General features: G+C 40.6%; 1 protein-coding gene across 1 annotated transcript in view; it reads right to left on the reverse strand.

The window, feature by feature from the left end:
• The window catches only part of SH3BGRL (SH3 domain binding glutamate rich protein like), a 142270-nt gene that overhangs the window by 23926 nt on the left and 94105 nt on the right, over window positions 1-24239 (reverse strand). The window contains exon 2 of the mRNA XM_053699340.1: window positions 1403-1588. Within this exon, the coding sequence (XP_053555315.1) occupies window positions 1403-1588 (186 nt within the window). The remainder of the gene's footprint in view (window positions 1-1402; window positions 1589-24239) is intronic.

The raw sequence follows: 24239 nt of genomic DNA on the forward strand, positions 1-24239 counted from the left end.
AGTGCAACAATATGGTCTTTAAAATGTATAGACATATCAATACAAGTGGGACACATTTTGAGAGGAGGTTCCACCATGGCTTCTAAACACATTGAACAAGGATTTTCCTTGGTGTCAGACATGTTTAACAGACTAGTAGTAAGACAAACAGGCTTAGAAATCACTTTAATCAATCAAAAACACACTTTGCAAAAAAAACGTTACTGTGCCTTTGAGATAAAAAAGGGCACACAATTTTCCAAAACAGTGAAAAATGCACCAAACTTTTTGAAATTTTCACAGTATGTACCTAAAGCTTTGGTAAGATTGCACAACTAGCAAGAAAAACGATTAACCCCTTAATGCCCAAACCGGATCAATAGTAAGCTAACAGACCGGTTAAACAACTTTAGCACCTTGCCACAGCTCTGCTGTGGCCCTACCTTCCCTTAGGAGTCAGATTTATGGGGAAAAAGCTTCTTATGGGTCCTCAAACTGTAGCAGGAGCCTCCATGTGAACACAGCCTGAAGATCTAGTCAAACTAACTGCGCATCTGAGGCGCAAAATTAGGCCCCTCCCACCTTACTCCGGTGCTGTGAGGCCTAAGAAAACACTCCTAAGAATTATAATATTAGCCATGTGGGTAATAACCCCTGTAAGAAACCCAAAGGGACCTTCAAAGTGTCTTAAAAAACGATTTTTCTTAGTAAAAACCGTTTGCTATAAAAAAGTGTCAACTTGCCATAAAATAGTGTCAACCAGCATAAATTAGCCCTGTTATATAAGCTTGTAATTCCATACTTAGTCTCTGAATAAAGCTTACCCTTCTCTCATGGGGATCTTATCAGTCCTTTTCTAGCATTATCACAGTCTTGTCTAGAAATAAATGACTGAACATACCTTATTGCAGCCTAACCTGCAAACCGTTCCCCCAACTGAAGTTTTCTTGTACTCCTCAGTCCTGTGTGGGAACAGCAGTGGATTTTAGTTACAACATGCTAAAATCATCTTCCTCTCTGCAGAAATCTTCATCTCTTTTCTGCTGGAAAGTAAACAGTACACACCGGTACCATTTAAAATAACAATCTTTTGCTTGTAGAACAAAAAAAACTACAAATCTAACACCACATTCACTTTACCCTTCCGAGAGGGATCCTGTTGCTTAGAGCCGGCAAAGAGAATGACTGGGGGGTGGAGCTAGAGGGGGAGCTATATGGACAGCTCTGCTGTGTGCTCTCTTTGCCACTTCCTGTTAGGAAGGAGAATATCCCACAATTAAAGGATGAATCCGTGGACTGGATACACCTTACAAGAGAAAATTGCAGGTTAATAATACCAGAAATATTTTATAACATTCAAATCACTTGCCTTTTTCTTTTAAAAAATTCAACACATAAAGCTTAGTAAGTAAGGATGTCTTACCCCGCAGTACTGAGACTCATTAAAAATCTGAGGAGGAAGAGGGTTGCTATTTGTTGGTCGGCAATTTTCTGGGACATTTTCTCTCATCCATTTTCGATTTTCTTCATTTGCAGCAATATCTTTTTCTTCATATTCAATCTTGTTGGCATGTAAAAAACTTAAGACATCCTGTTGATTCTTTTTAATCTGAAGAAAAAAAGGGGAAAAGGAAAAAAGAAAAATAATTATTCGAAAGTTTGTTGCGGCTACAGGGCTGCAAACCTACTAGTTCCCAAGTGACAAAGCAGGGGACAGTACAAGTAGGTAAAAGTAAAAAAGACTTAATTGTGTGCACTTAAAAACAAAAAGGGCCGCAGCTCTAAACAATAGCATACATTGGCAAAAAGGGGTAACAGTGCAGCACAGCAGACATGTTTCGTGTGTCTCCAGCACACTTGTTCACTGCTATGTTTTTGCCGCCACTGTTACTCCTATTTAAAGGAACAATACACTCTAATTAAAAGTAAAAACAAAAGTTAACCCCTTGTTGACATATTGAATTTGGTGTTATACTGAGCTAATAACAGAAAAGGAGGGCACTATTAAGGGGACACAATTAGCTATATTTTAGGAATATTGATATAAAAAATGTCAATAATGTTTGTTAAAAATCTAAACTTTATTCTAAGTTGGGATGTACTTAAAAAAAGTATATTTTCCCCAATTCTCCCTTTCCTGGAAATTTACCATATAGAGAATCAATAAGGAATGGTTATATACACTGTTAGTAATACATATACAAGTACACTTATTCCTAAATTTCTGAATGTGTTATCCCTAATACTAGGCTATCCTGGTTTGGTGTAATATACTTTATTGTTAATTTATTTATTGTTTAGTGTATATACATCCCTAATACTAGGCTATCCAGCTTTGATATGACAAAGACGGTGTGGATGGCATTACGTACAGAAAGTGTGAGTCTGGATTAATTGGTATTAAATAAAGAGATTAACATCACTCTCTTTATTAATGCCTTGTGGATTTCTTGTGTTAAGTAGAAAAATCCATTGGGCTTCCTTATAATCAAGCCTTTGAATTCTGTCTCCACCCCTTTTGTGTGGTGGTACATGATCAATTGCCTGTATAGATATTAGGGCAGCATTACCCAAATGTTCTGATTTAAAGTGTCTTGCTACCGGTGTAAATGTGTCTGGGTCTTCGATGTCCCTGACATGTTCCTGAGCTCTATCCCTGACAAGTTGTTTAGTTTTCCCAACATATTGGATGTTACACCCCCTACAGGTCAATAAGTAAATCACATGATTAGATTTGCAATTTAAATTGTATCTAATATTATATGTGCGATTTGTTGCTGTGGAAGTAAAATTCACTCCTTCCACTACATGGCTACAGGTTTTACATCTTTGTGCCCTGCATTTGAAAAAGCCAAATCTTTGTGGGAGCCAAGTACGGGTACTTACATTAGCTAGATCTGAGGGTGCTATTATGTTGCCAATGGTCTTACTTTTTCTTGCTACATACCTGCAACCTTCTGCTGCTATGTGTTCTAAATTTGTGTCTGTTGCAAGTATTGGTAGGGTTTGTTTGATAATATCACAGATTTTGTGATATTCCAAACTGTATGGTGTGCTAAACATAAGTTTACTCTACTTTTGTTTGTTTTGTCTGGTAAAACTTTGTTTATTGGTTTTGTGTTTGTACACCAACAGATTCTCCCTGGGAATTTTTTCCACATCTTCTTTTGTTTTTCTCAGCAATGGTAAGGGATAGTCTCTTTGTAAGAGCCTATCTTCCAATATTTGACACTGTGTTTCAAAGGTTTGTTTATCTGAATAGAGTCTCTTAGTTCTGATATACTGTCCCTTAGGGATAGCTTTCTTAACATGTTGTGGGTGACTAGATTTATAGTTTAGTATGGTGTTACCCCCTGTAGGTTTTCTATACACAGATGTGTTAATAGTTTTTTGTGCTGTGTTCACTGTGATGTCTACATCTAGGAACTCTATATGATCAAGGCTGAGCTGTAATGTAAATTTGAGATTCATATTATTGTTGTTAATATTACTGACAAAATCTTTTGCAAGTTCCATGTCTCCATCCCACACCACCAGTAGGTCGTCAATATATCTGCCATAATAAATTATATGTTCCTTGTGAGGGTTGCCATCTCCATAGACGTGGGCGGCCTCCCACCACCCCATATAGAGGTTGGCGTAGGAGGGGGCAAATTTTGCCCCCATGGCCGTACCACGTCTCTGCAGATAGCAACTTCCCTCAAAAAGAAAATAATTATGTGTTAAAAGAAATTCCACTGCGGTCAACAGAAAATAAACAATTTCCTTATTGTAGTTTGAAAAATTATTCAAAAAGTATGACAGAGCCTCTAACCCCTGATGGTGTGGGATGGATGTATACAATGCAGTGACATCTATTGTCACTAGACAATATGTCTCTTTCCATGTCAGGTTGTTCATATGTTTGAGGACATCTGTGGAGTCCTTGATATAACTCATCAAGTTTCCAACCAATAGTTGGAGATAAGAATCCACTAACTCGGAAAGAGGTTCAAGTAATGAACCCACCCCTGAGATGATTGGTCGGCCTGGTGGCTCTTTACTATCCTTATGCAATTTTGGTACAAAATAGAAAATTGGTGTGTAGGGTGTGGAGGGTGATAGTGTTTCAAAGAGTGTCTCTGTGAAAGCTCCTACTTGCTTACCTAGGGTAAGAATATCCTCTAATTTGTCCTTAAATTTCTTGGTGGGGTTGAATGTTAGTTTGGTGTAAACGGCTTCCTCATTTAGTTGTCTATAGGCTTCCTTGGTATAATAATCACGGTTCATCACCACTACATTCCCCCCTTTGTCTGATTCCTTAATCACTATCTGACTGTTGTTTTTTAAGGTTTTAAGGGCAAGATTTTGTTCTTTACTTAAGTTATGAAAATACCTCTCCTTGTTTTTGCTAATCTTCTCATTCTGTATTTTGTCAGATAGTTGTTTTAGTTTGTGTTCTACTGTGCGTTGGAACACGTCAATGCCTTTGCTTCTGCTATTGACTGGGTAGAATTTGCTTTTTTTCATGCTTGGCCTAAATTGAGGAATGGCTGCTGTGTGTTCTTCTGACACACTTAAGCATAGTGGTAAGATCTAATATAGAGCATTGTTCACTGAAGGGGAGATTGCGGGTATCAGTTAGACAGTCTGTTAGGTGTTCAAAATAATTCCACAACTTTTTTTTTCTTATGTATTAAAAAACAGATTTTGATAAAAGAAAGAAACATGCAGACAAACCCAGCCTGCTCAATATCCTATCCAGAAAACACACAAGGGAGTGCTTAAAGTGAATGTAAATTTTCTAATAGTTTGTATTCACTGCTAATTCAGAACCACTTCTTTAGTTAAACCGCCATATTTTTGTTTTTGTAAATATTTTTATTTATGTAATATTTTATATTATCACTTAGCTCCGTTTTTGCAAGCAGCTCCTCCCATCCTCTACTTCCTTCTTTTCTAGTCCCTGACGTAGAGAGCGGTCCCGCACACTCTATTACAAGCGTGGAGTAATTAATTTGCGGATGCGTGTCTACGCACGTCCCCGTGGAGTGCTCAATTCGTGCGTGTCTACATCATTAGTAGATATGCGCATGCGTTACTGAATGAAGAGGGTATTATTTGTGAAAATTAGTGAGTGTCTGTGTAGCGCATGCGTGCCGTGGGTGCGCTTTGGATCCGAATAGTTCTGGGAGTCAAAAAGGCATGCGCAGAAGCATCGCGTGACGTTACAGTAAAGGGGCTGAACGCCACGGGGTGCAACTGCGGATTAGAAGACTGAAATGTCAATCACTTGTGAATTGAGGGATAAAATGGCGGGCGGAGGAATCACGGCTTATAATATTTGGTAAATAGATTGATTTTGTGAATTAGGATGCGATATAAAAAAAAATCATGAAATAAAGTCCTATGTATTTTAGTAGATGCATAATATGACGAAGGGTGATAGTCTTCACTTTACATGCACTTTAAAGTGACAGTCTACTCAAAATTAAACTTTCATGATTCAGATAGGGCATACAATTTTAAACAACTTTCCAATTTTCTTTTATCATCAAATTTGCTTTGTACTTTGGGTATTATTTCTTGAAAGCTAAACCTAGTTAGGCTGATATGCCAATTTCTAAGCCATTGAAGGCTGCCTCTTATCTCAGTGCATTTTGTCACAGCTAGACAGCGCTAGTTCATGGGTGCCTTATAGATAACATTGTGCTCACTCCAGTGGAGTTATTTATTAGTCAGCACTGATTGGCTAAAAAACCCATAAATTATGTTTACCTGATCATTTCCTTTTCTTTTGATGGAAAGAGTCCACAGCTGCATTAATTACTTTTGGGAATTAAGAACCCCCAGCCAAAGGCTTAAATACTCCTCCCACTCCCCTCATCCCCCAGTCATTCTGCCGAGGAACAAGGAACAGTAGAAGAAATATCAGGGTGAAAAGGTGCCAGAAGAATATGACGCCCACACAAAATTACGCCAATTTTTTTACGTACGTCTGGGGTTTTGCCGTTTCTCTCGTTCAGAGAGGGATTGACGGGTATTTTGGGGCTGGACTGCACTGTTAAGTCAGGATTAGACTGATATGCTTCAGGAAAGTTCTTCTCTGTGAAAGGCACATATTGAACAAAAAGAGGCTGCTTCTAGGGTGGTAACTAGCCATAGAACAAGCTATTATGCTATTGTTCGTTCCCAGGTTGAGCGCTTCTCTCTTTTTATTTATGCTAATTATGACACTTAGGGAAGTCTCCCTAAGTGTGATGCGGGAATCAAGACGTGGACCCGTTGCTCAGTGTGCCTAGAGGGATATGGCTGCACCTCACTGATGAGGCCCACAATAGGCTGAAACGTACGTCTGGGGTTTTGCCGTTTCTCTCGTTCAGAGAGGGATTGCCTGGTATTTCGGGGCTGGACTGCACTGTTAAGTCAGGATTAGACTGATATGCTTCAGGAAAGTTCTTCTCTGTGAAAGGCACATATTGAGCAAAAAGAGCCTGCTTCTAGGGTGGTAACTAGCCATAGAACAAGCTATTATGCTATTGTTCGTTCCCAGGTTGAGCACTTCTCTCTTTTTATTCACAAAAAATTACAGGTGGGGAGCTGTGGACTCTTTCCATCAGAAGAAAAGGAAATTATCAGGTAAGCATAATTTATGTTTTTCTTCTTAAATGGAAAAAGAGTCCACAGCTGCATTCATTACTTTTGGGAAACAATACCCAAGCTATAAAGGACACTGAATGCCAAGACGGGAGGGTACAATAGGAGGCCCATACTGAGAGCACCAGGCCTGAACCTCTACCCAATAAAAAAATCCCGCTTTGTCCGAAGCCGAAATTTTTTTTTCAAGGAAAAGCCCCATTGACACTGACTCGCAGCCAGTTCAGAGCCAAACCAGAGACCGCAAAACGGACTCGACTGAGCCAACAGTTCACCAAGAGACACCGTCGACCAACAGACGGTCCCCCACCAATCACCTCTCACAAATAAAGGGTGAACTAGCCGAAAACCCCAAGAAGGAGGACAGAGGAAACCGAAAGTCCCTCAATACAAAAAACAGCACCTCCAAGAGTGGGCCCAACACACAGACCCAAATGAACCGAAACAGGGAAAGAGGCCACAGCTATACCAGGCGAAACCCGGGATAACACCGGGCATGGAGACCGAAAATACGTCTCCCCAACAACCTGCAAGCATGGAATGCACTAAAGAGGCAAAGTCCTCCCATCGCCTGCCCATAGAATACCCAAGTATTCGACTGTGAAATAGCGTGTAATAGACCCAGGCAAAACCCCAAGTTCGAGAACACAGAGTCCATAACAGGATGACACAGAGGGAGCTTGCAAGGAAGAAAGAAGAATCAGTCATTGAGAAACGGACCACACAAAACAGCCCCCTACAGAGGGCACGCTCCAGGCAACGTAAGCCGCCGGATCTACTCACAGGTCCAGAAAAAGGAGAACACAAAGCCTCCATCTAGGCCCCCCGAGAAGGACATAATACCCTCAGAACCCAAAGGAAGAGGAAACCGTCTCCTGTCAAAGGAGCAAGGAGAAAGGAAAAACCATCTCCTTCAGACGGAGCAACGCCCCAGAAGAGAAAGACTCAGGAAGAAAAACAGGTCCAGGTACCTAACAGTTCATGCAGCCATACCCAGGAAATAAACACCCCTACTGGTCAACAAAACAGACAAAGGGAATGGAGCATATCCAGAGAATCTGGACAGCAAAGAGAACTCGAAAGCCCCAACCAAAGGAAGGAAACACCCCTAGATAAAGTCCAACTCTCCAAGGAGCAAGGCTAGAAACCTAATGATGGGACTTCACAATGGCCCCAGGACAACAAAAGGGATACCTCAAAGTTCAAAAACCCCACTAGCAGGGCTAGTCTCCCCATCACTTCCACACAGGCAGAGGACACAGAGGAGAGAAATGTGCTAAGCCTTCCCAGCTCCGGAAAACCCTAAGCTAAGCAAGTCCCAGACATTGATTGCTCCCTGTAGGAACACAGATCCCCAAGGAGATCTAACTCAGTTGGAGATAAAGGAAGAAGACCCAAAGGTCTCTTAACTCAGACACACCCTACGCGGCCAGGAGTAAAAACCGTATCTAGAAACACTATAAACGTCAAATACGCACCCATAAGGTGCCAAAATTTGCAACAGGTTTTTAAATAGAAAACCTTCTGCATGCCGTACAGCTATACATACAAGCTGTTGGATAAAGCCCCAATAGGACCATCCAGAAGCCTAAAACTGAAGGCCAAACCACTCCTCGGTATATGGAGGAGGAAACTCTAGGTTCTGATTAAATCAGATGTCAATTAACACGACGCAGCAGAGCTGCCCGGTCATCTATGACTGAAGGCTATAAGGACTGAAACAATCCTTTCCCCGCCTTGCGACCCACAGGTCCTCTAGAATGCTTAGTTGAACATAAAAACAAAGATAACTTGAGCAATCAGTGCCACTACTGAATCGGAACAGCCACAAACCAAATGAACCCGACAGGACCAGCCTGTACTCAGGGTCCTAACCGGCAAGCTGTATAAATTCTCCCACATAGGGGAAAAACAAAAACAGACATTATTAAACATAGGACTAACATATCCAAACAACTTCCGGAGAAGTAACAAGAGTATCGATCCCAGATGGTTCCCGAAGGAAAACTGAAATAAAAAACATCCCATCGGATACAACATAAAATATAAGGCAACCTGAAGGTTAACGCCCAAAAGACACAGGCCTACCCGCAGGACCAGCCAAACGGAGTCCTATCTTTCAAAAAAACTGGGAAAGATCTCAAATAAAGACAAACAGGAGTTAACCTCACATGTCTAATGAGGTGCACCGTTCGAATTATCAGACTGAAAGTTCCCATATCTGGTAACGATAGGGTCATTCAATAACTGAAAAAGATGTCTAAGCAACATGCTAAGGCGCGCAATCCTGTAACGAAAGGCACAACACTCTGGAACAGTTACACCCGCGGGGGAACTGTAGAGGCCCACCCCAAGGCGGAAAACCCGGGACAATAGGGCACAAGCACATTCTCAAAAAAACGTCTGGACTATGCAGATGAACAATAGCCAACAATATCTGAAAGTGAAAACGTGCTGCAACCTCCAGGGAGAAAACGCCACCCCGTGCGGAGGAACCATAAGCTGTGTTACCCGCATGTGTAGGAGGAAGAATCGGCAAGGAACTCGCCCCCTGGAGGACAGGACCCCCAGAGGCGGATGGCTCAGCAGACCCCTGATTCCCCGAGCCCGAGGAACCGGGTGCTCTCATATGGAACAAAACTGGTTGACAGGAGTCAACGAGGCCAAACCGGATTCGTCACCGGACACAGAATCTGAATCTGATATCATAATCGTCTCGGTATCAGAATCCTCCGTAACTGAATCTGAAATGAGCACAGTCACAGCTTTAGAATCCTCCATAACTGTAAAGAGGATATATAAATATGGACTATAAACAGTAAAAAACAAAAACGGCACCTGACACCACCAATGGCTGGGGTACTCACTACCTCCTATGACCAGACCCCTGCGGACTAGAATAACTCAGTCGCCACAATGTCGGGAATGCGTAAATGGGAAACAGAGCGTAACCACGTCCGGACACAGGGTGAACCGTACAGTCAAAAAAGCGCGCCCAGCCAAAAGGCTGCGTCACTTCCAAAGGCCTCAAAGTTCCAAACCACGAGCCCATAGACAACGCGGATTGCTTGAGGAGCTGTTAACATGAGTCAGCATGGTTTTGCAGAAAGAAACTTCCTGAATCTCCGAACTCTAACTTTCATCCAAGCCCTCACTGAGAGACTGACAGGACTACTTAAAACTTCTGTCCCATGCCGAAGAGTACTACCCTCCATAAGAGACAAAAACAAAAATTTAAAATTCTGACACTTCTCTGCCATCCTCCTGGGACAAAAGGCAAAGAATGACTGGGGGATGAGGGAAGTAGGAGGAGTATTTAAGCCTTTAGCTGGGGTGTCTTTGCCTCCTCCTGGTGGCCAGGTTCTTAATTCCCAAAAGTAATGAATGCAGCTGTGGACTCTTTCCATTTAAGAAGAAAACCAGAGTCTGTCAAAATAACTGAAATAAGGGGGCAGTCTGCACAGGCTCAGATACAAGATAATCACAGAGGTAAAGTATTTTGATATAACCGAGTTGGTTATGCAAAGCTAGGCAATGGGTAATAAAGGGATTATCTATTTTTTATTTAAACAAAACATTTTTGGAGTAGATTATCCCTTAAAAGGATTCCTACATGTGCATTTGGATTATTTGTGACGATCCAAATGCAGAAGATGACAACCACTCGTGGCATTCTGCTCTTTTCGAAGCCAAATTTCTTCTTATGAAAGTGCAACACACTAAGATTTGTATTTGCACAGATTTTAGTGTGTTTCACTTTCACAAGAAGAAAATTCCATTTCAAAAAGAGCAGAATGCCACCAGTGGCTGCCTTCTTCCACATGTGGATCATCACAAATGATCCGAATGCACATGTCTACACATATCTACTAGAGGTGTGCATTCAGCCGTTTTGTTCAATGCCAACTGCGGAAGTCAGAGGCTGCTTTCAGCTGGATTTGCACAGATCTTAGTGTTTTTAAACTTGCACACGAGGATATTTGGCTCAGAAAAGAGACTAATACCAAAAGCAGCCTCCGATTTCCGCATTTGGCAGTGAACAAAAGGGCTGATGCACACCGATAATATCTACCTCTGATTAACTATTCTAGCAGCTGGTAACACATAGCAGCATAAACCCTTAGGTGACCATAAAAATAAACCAGCATACCCCTAAGTGTCTAAAATGGAAATGTATCAAGCAGCAGGCAGACCAGTTCTCAAGCAGAGAACCTGTCCACTTGCAATCGCCACTTGGCAAAATTTAAGACTGCAGAAGAGCTTGGTTGTTCAAACCTGTTCCTGCTTTTGAGCAACCCATTGTGAGACAGCAGAGTTTGTCAATCACCCCAAACAAGCAAGTTTGAGGTGATTTATCTTTGCCACCTAGGAGATGAAGCAAAGACTGCTTCTTGCAAATGCATCTTGATAAATGTTCTCATAAGTATAAATGTATCAAGTGCTAAAATAGATCACATTATCTTGCAGTGAAGAATTAATAAACACACCGCTCTGCAGAATATGATAATGCTAGGTATCTATACACTAATACACATACTGCACTGTATAATTAGTGAAGAGTACCTATACACTGTTACCATGTATGCTGCACTATATAATTAAGTCATAGTACTAATCCACTGATAATATATATGCTGCACTGTATAAATAATGCAGTGTACCTATACACTAACATATACAGTATGTTCAATTGTATATTTAATAATGAGTACATATACACTGATAACATATATGCTGCACTATATAATTAAGGCAGAGTACTAATACACTGATAATATATATGCTGCACTGTATAAATAATGCAGTGTACCTATACACTAACATATACAGTATGTTCCATTATATAGTTAATAATGAGTACATATACACTGATAACATATATGCTGCACTATATAATTAAGGCAGAGTACTAATACACTGATAATATATATGCTGCACTGTATAAATAATGCAGAGTACCTATACACTAACATATACAGTATGTTCCACTGTATATTTAATAATGAGTACATATACACTGATAACATATATGCTGCATTGTTTAATTAAGACAGGGTACATAACATATACACTGATAACATATATGCTGCATTGTTTAATTAAGGCAGGGTACATATACACTGATAATATATATGCTGCATTGTTTAATTAAGGCATGGTACATATACACTGATAACATATATGCTGCACTGTATATTTAATACTGAGTACCTATACACTAATAAACATGCTGCACTGTACAAGTAATGTACACAACCTAGTGATAGCATATATTCACACTTATGTACTCTGTATAATTAATGAAGAGTGCATATACACTAATATATATATATATATATATATATATATATATATATATATATATAATACCATTTTAAAAAAGTTTCAAATTTTCTTCTATTATCAAATTTGCTTTGTTTCCATGATATTTGAAGAGATACCTAGGTAGTCATCTGGAGCACTACATGACAGGAAAGTGTTGTCATATAGTGATCTTGCAAATGGATACCATTCTTGCAAAACCGCTGCCATATAGTGCTCCAGAAATGGGAAGGCTCCTAAGCATACATTCCTATATAGTGATGATGGGTGCCTATTTACTGATGGTGAGCACTTTGTGCTATATAATGATATTGAACATTTATACAGTGGAAATGAACACACTGCACTGTATAATTATCTATAAACTGAAAAGGATGTTGTGCTGAATAATGATTATGGCCATCTATACACTTAGTAGTGTAGGGTAGAACGATAATAGAAATGTGGTACTGCACAGTTATGACTATAATTTCAGCTGTTCTGACTACCTATGTTTAAGGGGAGTGCCCCCCCCCATACTAGTCATTATGCCAACACATATGGCTCCATAACACAAGTTATACGGATAGGTAACCGAAAACAACAAAGTAATAGTATTATTATTAATAATTAAATAAATTGTAATGGAATATTGGTAAAGGTTGCTTATTACAACCAATTAATAAACTGTGTCTCTGCAGCTGGGTCAAAAAACTGTAAATTTGAGTAAAGAAAGGAAAATTGACCTAAGCGCACAAAACTTCAGTCCATCTACAATAATTTATAAGACAATGTATAAAAAATACAATTTGGGACATTTTTGGAAAGCTGCATGGTATCTGTGCGCAAGAACGGCAGTCTATCTATAGTAAGGCTTGTTGCAGGACAAATGTGTATACGTATATAAAGGTTAGTCAAACGTATATAGTGCGTACTGCAAGTAGTTTACAAATCATACAATGCAAGTAAAAGCAATGCCGTGGAGATTTTACATATTTAAGTAGTGTGCTCTTTAGTTCTTCTTACATATAAGATCTAAGTTTTTCTTTATCTGTTGTTTTCTTTTCTTATATGAGTTGGTTTCCTTGTGTGTTTAAATTATCATGACTATTATGGAGTTGCGGTATGAATTTTAACCAATGCAATAACAGCGACATGAAATGTACATTATGATACAACACTTCTAAGAGAGAATTTTGTTTTTAACCCACATTTTATCCATTTTCATTATTACTCGTTTGTCTGTATTATCTCTCATGTCATGCAGCACTAATTATGAATGAAACAATTCAGCATTGTATTATCTTTGCTTGAAGTGCTCCTGAGCCGATTGGCTCTTTTTGAGGGCTTGTCACACGCCTTCCACCAATGGATGCCTACCAGGACCACACACCCACTTAACCAATGTTTGAAATTTAAGCCAGGACCTCATTATACCCCTAAACCTCTGACGAAGAAGTATTGTATTGAAGTAAACTTTGAAACGCATAAGGTGCAGTGCAGTGGGCTACCTGGTAGACGCCATTTGGAAGACGAAAAAGTTTTTCCTGTATAACAACATTGTTTGATTATGAGCCTGTACATACCTCATACGTTTAAGGTCATTTTCTGTAAGCATAACCACTTTGTGTGCTGTGTGTTTTTACTCACAATAAACGGAATCACACTATTGTAGCTTTGTCTTCCCCTTATTCCTGATACCATCTTGGAAGCTAAAGCTGGCAGTAGAGGATGCTGTGCTGGGATTGTATGGAAATCTAATTGAGTCCACATATCGAGAGAGACCCAGACGCGGAAACTGTCACCTTATCCTTGACTGAAGGCTACACACATTTCTATCTGAGCGCATACCTTACCTCATAGGATTGAGGTAACGGCAGGTGAGTACCCATTTCTCAACCATAGCCACGGATAAGAACTTACACATCTCTGTGATACGCACATTGGACTTTATCTGTGGAACTTTGCTTCATAATTCATATGAACTGCATGGTTTAAGCTTTCGCAGTGCACTGTTTAATTATTATTATAATTATAGTGAATCTTAATCTTTTTCTGTGCACTGCCACGGTTTGTTCCCTCTCCTTTTTCACCCTATGCTCAATGATATTGTGTGTAACCATTGGGCTATATATATATATATATATATATATATATATATATATATATATATATATATATATATATATATATATATATATATATATATATATAAAATTCATTAAAATTATGGGGGGGAGAAAAAAAAACTGAAATTAAAATCCTCCATGTCTCAAAATTAAATCAATGTAAATATTTGCATAGGAAATTAGAACATCTAGGCAAGTATCCCCGCTTGCTTTCCCCCAGAAATTCTTAATATGCAATGTTTCCAATGCACAAGAGAATTGTGGGTAAGATATGCAAATTAGGTATGCAAATTATCAATTTTTTTGCTTCAAAAAATATAATTTATGCTTACCTGATAAATTCATTTCTCCTGTAGTGTAGTCAGTCCACGGGTCATCCATTACTTATGGGATTATAACTCCTCCCTAACAGGAAGTGCAAGAGGATCACCCAAGCAGAGCTGCTATATAGCTCCTCCCCTCTACGTCATATCCAGTCATTCGACCGAAACCATACGAGAAAGGAGAAACTATAGGGTGCAGTGGTGACTGGAGTTTAATTAAAATTTAGACCTGCCGTAAAAAACAGGGCGGGCCGTGGACTGACTACACTACAGGAGAAATGAATTTATCAGGTAAGCATAAATTATATTTTCTCCTGTTAAGTGTAGTCAGTCCACGGGTCATCCATTACTTATGGGATACCAATACCAAAGCTAAAAGTACACAGGATGACGGGAGGGACAGGCAGGATCTTTACACGGAAGGAACCACTGCCTGTAGAACCTTTCTCCCAAAAACAGCCTCCGAAGAAGCAAAAGTGTCAAATTTGTAAAATTTTGAAAAAGTATGAAGCGAAGACCAAGTTGCAGCCTTGCAAATCTGTTCAATAGAGGCCTCATTCTTAAAGGCCCAAGTGGAAGCCACAGCTCTAGTAGAATGAGCTGTAATCCTTTCAGGAGGCTGCTGTCCAGCAGTCTCATAGGCTAAACGTATTATGCTACGAAGCCAAAAAGAGAGGGAGGTAGCCGAAGCTTTTTGACCTCTCCTCTGTCCAGAATAAACGACAAACAGGGAAGAAGTTTGACGAAAATCTTTAGTTGCCTGCAAATAAAATTTCAGGGCACGGACGACGTCCAGATTGTGCAAAAGTCGTTCCTTCTTTGAAGAAGGGTTACGGCACAATGATGGAACAAAAATCTCTTGATTGATATTCTTGTTAGTGACTACCTTAGCTAAGAACCCAGGTTTAGTACGCAGAACTACCTTGTCTGAATGAAAAATCAGATAAGGAGAATCACAATGTAAGGCCGATAACTCAGAGACTTTTCGAGCCGAGGAAATAGCCATTAAAAACAGAACTTTCCAAGATAACAGCTTGATATCGATGGAATGAAGGGGTTCAAACGGAACACCTTGCAGAAAAACCCTTTTCTAAACCTTCTTGTAGAAAAGACAATATCCTAGGAATCCTAACCTTACTCCATGAGTAACTCTTGGATTCGCACCAATATAAGTATTTACGCCATATTTTATGGTAAATTTTCCTGGTAACAGGTTTCCTAGCCTGTATTAAGGTATCAATCACTGACTCCGAGAATCCACGCTTTGATAGAATCAAGCGTTCAATCTCCAAGCAGTCAGCCTCAGAGAAATTAGATTTGGATGTTTGAAAGGACCCTGAATCAGAAGGTCCTGTCTCAGAGGCAAAGACCATGGTGGACAGGACGACATGTCCACTAGATCTGCATACCAGGTCCTGCGTGGCCACGCAGGCGCTATTAGAATCACCGATGCTCTCTCCTGTTTGATCCTGGCAATCAATCGAGGAAGCATCGGGAAAGGTGGAAACACATAAGCCATGTTGAAGACCCAAGGTGCTGTCAGAGCATCTATCAGTACCGCTCCCGGGTCCCTGGACCTGGATCCGTAACAAGGAAGCTTGGCGTTCTGGCGAGACGCCATGAGATCCAGATCTGGTTTGCCCCAATGATGAAGCAGTTGGACAAACACTTCCGGATGAAGTTCCCACTCCCCCGGATGAAAGGTCTGGCGACTTAGAAAATCCGCCTCCCAGTTCTCCACGCCTGGGATGTGGATCGCTGACAGGTGGCAAGAGTGAGACTCTGCCCAGCGAATTATCTTTGAGACTTCCATCATTGCTAGGGAACTCCTTGTTCCTCCTTGATGGTTGATGTAAGCCACAGTCGTGATGTTGTCCGACTGAAACCTGATGAACCTCAGAGTTGCTAACTGAGGCCAAGCCAGAAGAGCATTGAAAATTGCTCTTAATTCCAGAATGTTTATTGGAAGGAGTCTCTCCTCCTGAGTCCATGATCCCTGAGCCTTCAGGGAATTCCAGACTGCGCCCCAACCTAGAAGGCTGGCGTCCGTTGTTACAATCGTCCAATCTGGCCTGCGGAAGGGCATCCCCTTGGACAGATGTGGCCGAGAAAGCCACCATAGAAGAGAATCTCTGGTCTCTTGATCCAGATTTAGCAGAGGGGACAAATCTGAGTAATCCCCATTCCACTGACTTAGCATGCACAATTGCAGCGGTCTGAGATGCAGGCGCGCAAATGGTACTATGTCCATTGCCGCTACCATTAAGCCGATTACCTCCATGCACTGAGCCACTGACGGGTGTTGAATGGAATGAAGGACACGGCAAGCATTTAGAAGTTTTGATAACCTGTCCTCCGTCAGGTAAATTTTCATTTCTACAGAATCTATAAGAGTCCCTAGAAAGGGAACTCTTGTGAGTGGCAATAGAGAACTCTTTTCTACGTTCACCTTCCACCCATGCGACCTTAGAAATGCCAGAACTAACTCTGTATGAGACTTGGCAGTTTGGAAACTTGACGCTTGTATCAGAATGTCGTCTAGGTATGGAGCTACTGCTATGCCTCGCGGTCTTAGTACCGCCAGAAGAGAGCCCAGAACCTTTGTAAATATTCTTGGAGCCGTAGCTAACCCGAAGGGAAGAGCTACAAACTGGTAATGCCTGTTTAGGAAGGCAAATCTTAGATACCGGTAATGATCCTTGTGAATTGGTATGTGAAGGTAGGCATCCTTTAAATCCACTGTGGTCATGTACTGACCCTCTTGGATCATGGTTAAGATGGTTCGAATAGTTTCCATTTTGAATTAACAATGAACCAAATATGTTAAAACAACCAAATTTTAACAGAAAATGTATAAAGTTAGCAGAGGATTGCACCCACCAGCAAAAGGATGATTAACCCCTTAATACCCAAAACGGATAACAGTTGAAATAATAAACGTTTTTATCACAGTCAAACACACTGTCACAGGTCTGCTGTGACTGATTACCTCCCTCAAAACTAGTTTTGGAGACCCCTGGGCTCTGTAGAGACGACCTGGATCATGGAGGAAGAATAAGAAGACTGTGACTAAATTTTTACTGCGCAATAAAGCGCTAAAATAGGCCCCTCCCACTCATATTACAACAGTGGGGAAGCTCAGTAAACTGTTTTTATTCCGAAAAAAACGACAGCCATGTGGTAAAAATCATGCCCATAAAGTTTTATCACCAAGTACCTCAGAAAAAACGATTAACATGCCAGTAAACGTTTTAAAAATTGAAAATTATGAAGTGTTATTAATAAGCCTGCTGCTAGTCGCTTTCACTGCAGTGCAGGCTCAAATATTACTTTAATATTGACAGTATTTTCTTAGTGAAATTCCATTCCCCAGAAATACCTCAGAGTATACATACATACATATCAGCCTGATACCAGTCGCTACTACTGCATTTAAGGCTGCACTTACATTACATCGGTATTAGCAGTATTTTCTCAGTCAATTCCATTCCTTAGAAAATAATTTACTGCACATACCTCCTTGCAGGTGGGCCCTGCATGCTATCCCCTGTTCTGAAGTTACCTCACTCCTCAGAATGGCCGAGAACAGCAAGTGGATCTTAGTTACGACCGCTAAGATCATAGACAAACTCAGGTAGAATCTTCTTCTAATGCTGCCTGAGAACAAACAACACACTCCGGTGCCGTTTAAAATAACAAACTTTTGATTGAAGAAATAAAAACTAAGTTTAACACACCACAGTCCTCTCACACGTCCTATCTTTAGTTAGGTGCAAGAGAATGACTGGATATGACGTAGAGGGGAGGAGCTATATAGCAGCTCTGCTTGGGTGATCCTCTTGCACTTCCTGTTAGGGAGGAGTTATAATCCCATAAGTAATGGATGACCCGTGGACTGACTACACTTAACAGGAGAAATACTTTTTTAACACAGCGATCCTTTTAAACAGGAATATGACAGCAAACCAGAAATCACTCACTAGACAAGCCCGTTTCGTTCTTTTTAGAACTCATCAGTAGGAGATAGCTTTTCCAATGCAGCAACCAGAAATCTATTTTCATGGTTAAACCAAAATTCATTAAAATTATATCTCCCCCATAATTTTAATGAATTTTGGTTTAACCATGAAAATAGCTTTTCCAATGCAGCAACCAGAAATCTATCTTCTACTGATGAGTTCTAAAAAGAACGAAACAGGCTTGTCTAGTGAGTGATTTCTGGTTTGCTGTCATATTCCTGTTTAAAAGGATCGCTGTGTTAAAACAGTATTTTTGAAGCAAAAAAACTGAGAATTTGCATACCTAATTTGCATATCTTACCCACAATTCTCTTGTGCATTGGAAACATTGCATATTAAGAATTTCTGGGGGAAAGCAAGCGGGGATACTTGCCTAGATGTACTAATTTCCTATGAAATATTTACATTGATTTAATTTTGAGACATGGAGGATTTTAATTTCAGTTTTTTATCTCCCCCCCCATAATTTTAATGAATTTTGGTTTAACCATGAAAATAGCTTTTCCAATGCAGCAACCAGAAATATATCTCCAAATGATGACTTCTAAAAAGAACGAAACAGGCTTGTCTAGTGAGTGATTTCTGGTTTGCTGTCATATTCCTTTTTAAAAGAATCGCTGTGTTAAAACAGTATTTTTGAAGCAAAAAAACTGAGAATTTGCATATCTTACCCACAATTCTTTTGTGCATTGGAAACATTGCATATTAAGAATTTCTGGGGGAAAGCAAGCGAGGATACTTGCCTAGATGTACTAATTTCCTATGCAAATATTTACATTGATTAATATATATATATATACACACACATATATATACACATATATATATACATATATACATATATACACACACAGGTAGCCCTCAGTTTACGCCGGAGTTAGGTTCCAGAAGGAATGGTTGCAAATCGAAACCATTGTAAATTGAAACCCAGTTTATAATGTAAGTCAATGGGAAGTGAGGGAGTTAGGTTCCAGGCCCCTCTCAAAATTGTCATAAGTAACACCTAATACATTATTTTTAAAGCTTTGAAATGAAGACTTTAAATGCTAAAGGGCATTATAAACCTAATAAAATAATCACACAACACAGAATATATAATTAAACGAAGTTACATAAACAAAAACATTTGCTAAACAGCATTATAAACCTAATAAAACAATCACACAACACACACTTTACTTGCATTTTTCTGCAAACAATTCTTTCTATGCATTCCAATCTGGACTGATTTATAGACAGTAAGATCTTGTTCCTATGAAAGCTGCTCGATAGCTCAGGTTTAGTTATACTGATTCATTTTAGCTTCATTGGCTTGCATATCTTTGCTGCAACACAAGCGGACAGCTCCACCTACTGGCTATTTTAATTGATGCACTGCTTCTCAATTCTTTTCAATAGCAGTCACATGACTGAAAAAAAAGGTTGTTATTCTGGAACGGTGCAAATTGAACCGTTGTAAATCAAGGGCCACCTGGATATACACACACATATACATACATACACATACACACAGGGCCGCCATCAGGGGGTGACAGGGGTGACTCCTGTCAGGGGCCCAATGGGCCAGGGGGGCCCCATGAGGCAAGAACTAAAACATTTTTTTTTACATTTTGGCAGCCACCAGTGGGTACTACAACAGAGTGCTAATTGAGCATGGGAAATGTTATTACAAGGAGTAAAGTATTAGCATTTGAGAGGATTTCTGAGTGTGCACTAAACCACTATGCACAGTGTGAGACAGACTTGGCACTTTGTCTGTACAGTGTGTGTCTGAGTCAGACGGCAGATCACTTTCATTTACAGAGGAGGTAGGACTTACTTAGCAAATGTTTTTTATTTATTTGTGCAATTTCGGATTGTAACTTCAGTTTGGTAGTAGTTGTATGGTGGGGCCAGGGGTCCATAAAAACAAAATTTATGCTTACCTGATATATTTATTTCTCTTGTGGTGTATCCAGTCCACTGATTCATCCATTACTTGTGGGATATTCTCCTTCCCAACAGGAATCTGCAAGTGGATAACCCACAGCAGAGCTGTCTATATAGCTCCTCCCCTAACTGCCACCTCTCAGTCATTCGACCGAAGACAAGCAAGAGAAAGGAGAAACTATAGGGTGCAGAGGTGACTGTAGTTTAAAAATTAAAAAACACCTGCCTTAAAATGACAGGGCGGGCCGTAGACTGGATACACCACAAGAGAAATAAATTTATCAGGTAAGCATAAATTTTGTTTTCTCTTGTAAGGTGTATCCAGTCCACGGATTCATCCATTACTTGTGGGATACCAATACCAAAGCTATAGGACACGGATGAAGGGAGGGACAAGGCAGGCGCTTAAACGGAAGGCACCACTGCCTGTAAGACCTTTCTCCCAAAAATAGCCTCCGAAGAAGCAAAAGTATCAAATTTGTAGAATTTAGAAAAAGTATGAAGCGAAGACCAAGTCGCCGCCTTACAAATCTGTTCAACAGAAGCCTCATTTTTAAAGGCCCATGTGGAAGCCACCGCTCTAGTGGAATGAGCTGTAATTCTTACAGGAGGCTGCTGGCCAGCAGTCTCATAAGCTAAGCGCATTATACTTCTTAACCAAAAAGAAAGAGAAGTTGCTGAAGCCTTTTGGCCTTTCCTCTGTCCAGAGTAGACAACAAACAATGCAGATGTTTGACGAAAATCTTTAGTAGCTTGTAAATAAAACTTTAAAGCACGAACCACATCAAGATTGTGTAATAGACGTTCCTTCTTTTAAGAAGGATTAGGACACAGTGACGGAACAACAAACTCTTGATTGATATTCTTATTGGATACCACCTTAGGAAGAAACCCAGGTTTGGTACGCAAAAAAACCTTATCTGCATGGAAGATCAGATAAGGTGAATCACACTGCAAGGCAGATAACTCTGAAACTCTTTGAGCCGAAGAGATAGCTACCAAGAACAGAACTTTCCAAGATAAAAGCTTGATATCTATGAAATGCAGAGGTTCAAACGGAACCCCTTGAAGAACTTTAAGAACTAAATTTAAACTCCATGGCGGAGCAACAGGTTTAAACACAGGCTTGATTCTAACTAAAGCCTGACAAAACGCCTGAACGTCTGGAACATCCGCCAGACGCTTGTGCAAAAGAATAGACAGAGCAGAAATCTGTCCCTTTAAGGAACTAGCTGACAATCCCTTCTCCAATCCTTCTTGGAGAAAAGACACTATCCTGGGAATCCTGACTTTACTCCATGAGTAACCCTTGGATTCACACTAATGAAGATATTTACACCATATCTTATGATAGATTTTCCTGGTGACAGGCTTTCGAGCCTGAATTAAGGTATCAATGACAGACTCGGAAAAACCACGTTTTGACAAAATCAAGCATTCAATCTCCAAGCAGTCAGACGCAGAGAAATTAGATTTGGATGTTTGAAGGGACCTTGAAGTAGAAGGTACTGCCTCAGCGGCAGAGTCCAAGGTGGAAAGGATGACATGTCCACCAGATCTGCGTACCAAGTCCTGCGTGGCCACGCAGGAGCTATCAAAATCACAGAAGCTCTCTCCTCCTTGATCTTGGCAATCAGACGAGGGAGCAGAGGAAACGGTGGAAACACATAAGCCAGGTTGAAAGACCAAGGCGCTGCTAGAGCATCTATCAGCGCTGCCTTGGGATTCCTGGACCTGAACCCGTAACAAGGAAGCTTGGCGTTCTGACGAGACGCCATGAGATCCAGTTCTGGTGTGCCCCAAAGTTGAATCAACTGGGCAAACACCACCGGATGGAGTTCCCACTCCCCCGGATGAAAAGTCTGTCGACTTAGAAAATCCGCCTCCCAGTTCTCTACTCCTGGGATATGGATAGCTGATAGATGGCAAGAGTGAACCTCTGCCCATAGGATTATTTTTGAAACCTCCAACATTGCTAGGGAACTCCTTGTTCCCCCTTAATGGTTGATGTAAGCTGCAGTTGTGATGTTGTCCGACTGAAATCTGATGAACCTGACCGCAGCTAGCTGAGGCCAAGCCTGAAGAGCATTGAATATCGCTCTTAGTTCCAGAATGTTTATCGGAAGGAGTGTCTCCTCCTGAGTCCACAAGCCCTGAGCCTTTAGGGAGTTCCAGACTGCACCCCAGCCCAGAAGGCTGGCATCTGTCGTTACTATTGTCCAATCTGGCCTGTGGAAGGTCATAACCTTGGACAGATGGACCCGAGATAACCACCAGAGAAGAGAATCCCTGGTCTCTTGATCCAGATTTAGTAGAGGGGACAAATCTGTATAATCCCCATTCCACTGACTGAGCATGCAGAGTTGCAGTGGTCTGAGATGTAGGCGGGCAAACGGCACTATGTCCATTGCCGCTACCATTAAGCCGATTACTTCCATACACTGAGCCACTGAAGGGCGAGAAGTAGAATAAAGAACACGGCAGGAATTTAGAAGTTTTGACAACCTGGCCTCTGTCTGGCGCCTGAATAGCAAAACCTGAATTTTTAGCCGTTAGCTTGTTAAATGAACAACGGCGTCAGAAACAAATGAATTGGCTAGCTTAAGGGCCGTAAGCTTGTCAATAATATCTTCCAACAGGGTTTCAACCTGTAGAGCCTCCTCTAGGGACTCAAACCAGAAAGCCGCGGCAGCAGTGACTGGGGCAATGCATGCAAGAGGCTGGAGAATAAAACCTTGTTGAATAAAAATTTTCTTAAGGTAACCCTCTAATTTTTATCCATTGGATCTAGAAAAGCACAACTGTCCTCGACAGGGATAGTGGTACGCTTAGCTAGAGTAGAAACTGCTCCCTCCACCTTAGGGACCGTCTGCCATAAGTCCCGTGTAGCGGCGTCTATAGGAAACATCTTTTTAAAAACAGGAGGGGGAGAGAATGGTACACCTGGTCTAGCCCATTCCTTAGTAATAATTTCAGAAAACCTTTTAGGGATTGGAAAAACATCAGTTTAAGTAGGTACTGCATAGTATTTATCCAATCTACATAATTTCTCTGGGACTACAATAGTGTCACAGTCATCCAGAGTTGCTAAAACCTCCCTGAGCAATACGCGGAGGTGTTCAAGCTTAAATTTAAATGTAGACATATCAGAATCAGATTGAAGTATCTTCCCTGAATCAGAAAAATCACCCACAGATTGAAGCTCCCCTGCTTCAGCTTCATTATATTGTGAGGGTGTATCAGAGATAGCTACTAAAGCGTCAGAGAGCTCTGTATTTATTCTAGTCCCAGAGCTGTCTCGCTTTCCTTGCAATCCTGGCAGTTTAGATAATACCTCTGTAAGGTTATGATTCATAACCGTCGCCATGTCTTGCAAGGTATACGCAATGGGCGCGCTAGATGTACTTGGCGTCCCCTGAGTGGGATTTATAGGATCTGACACGTGGGGAGAGTTAGTTAGACGGCATAACTTCCTCCTTGTCAATTTCTTCTGGTGAAAATTTTTTTAAAGCCAGAATATGGTCTTTGTAATCTATAGTAAAATCAGTGCATTTGGTACACATTCTAAGAGGGGGTTCCACAATGGCTTCTAAACATAATGAACAATGAGTTTCCTCTATGTCAGACATGTTTAAACAGACTAGTAATGAGACCAGCAAGCTTGGAAAACACTTTAATAACTGTGAACAAGCAAAAAATAAAAACGGTACTGTGCCTTTAAGAGAAAAAACAATCACAGAAACAGCTAAAAACAGTGAAAAAAAGCAGTAAATCTTACAAATTTTTTACAGTGTGTATAATAGGCCGAAAGAGCATTGCACCCACGTGCAAATGGATGATTAACCCCTTAGTTTCAAAACCGGAGCAAAAAAACGATATAAACGTTTTTAAACAGTCACAACAAACTGCCACAGCTCTACTGT

Source organism: Bombina bombina, chromosome 1, assembly GCF_027579735.1.
Source record: "Bombina bombina isolate aBomBom1 chromosome 1, aBomBom1.pri, whole genome shotgun sequence".
NCBI lineage: Eukaryota > Metazoa > Chordata > Amphibia > Anura > Bombinatoridae > Bombina > Bombina bombina.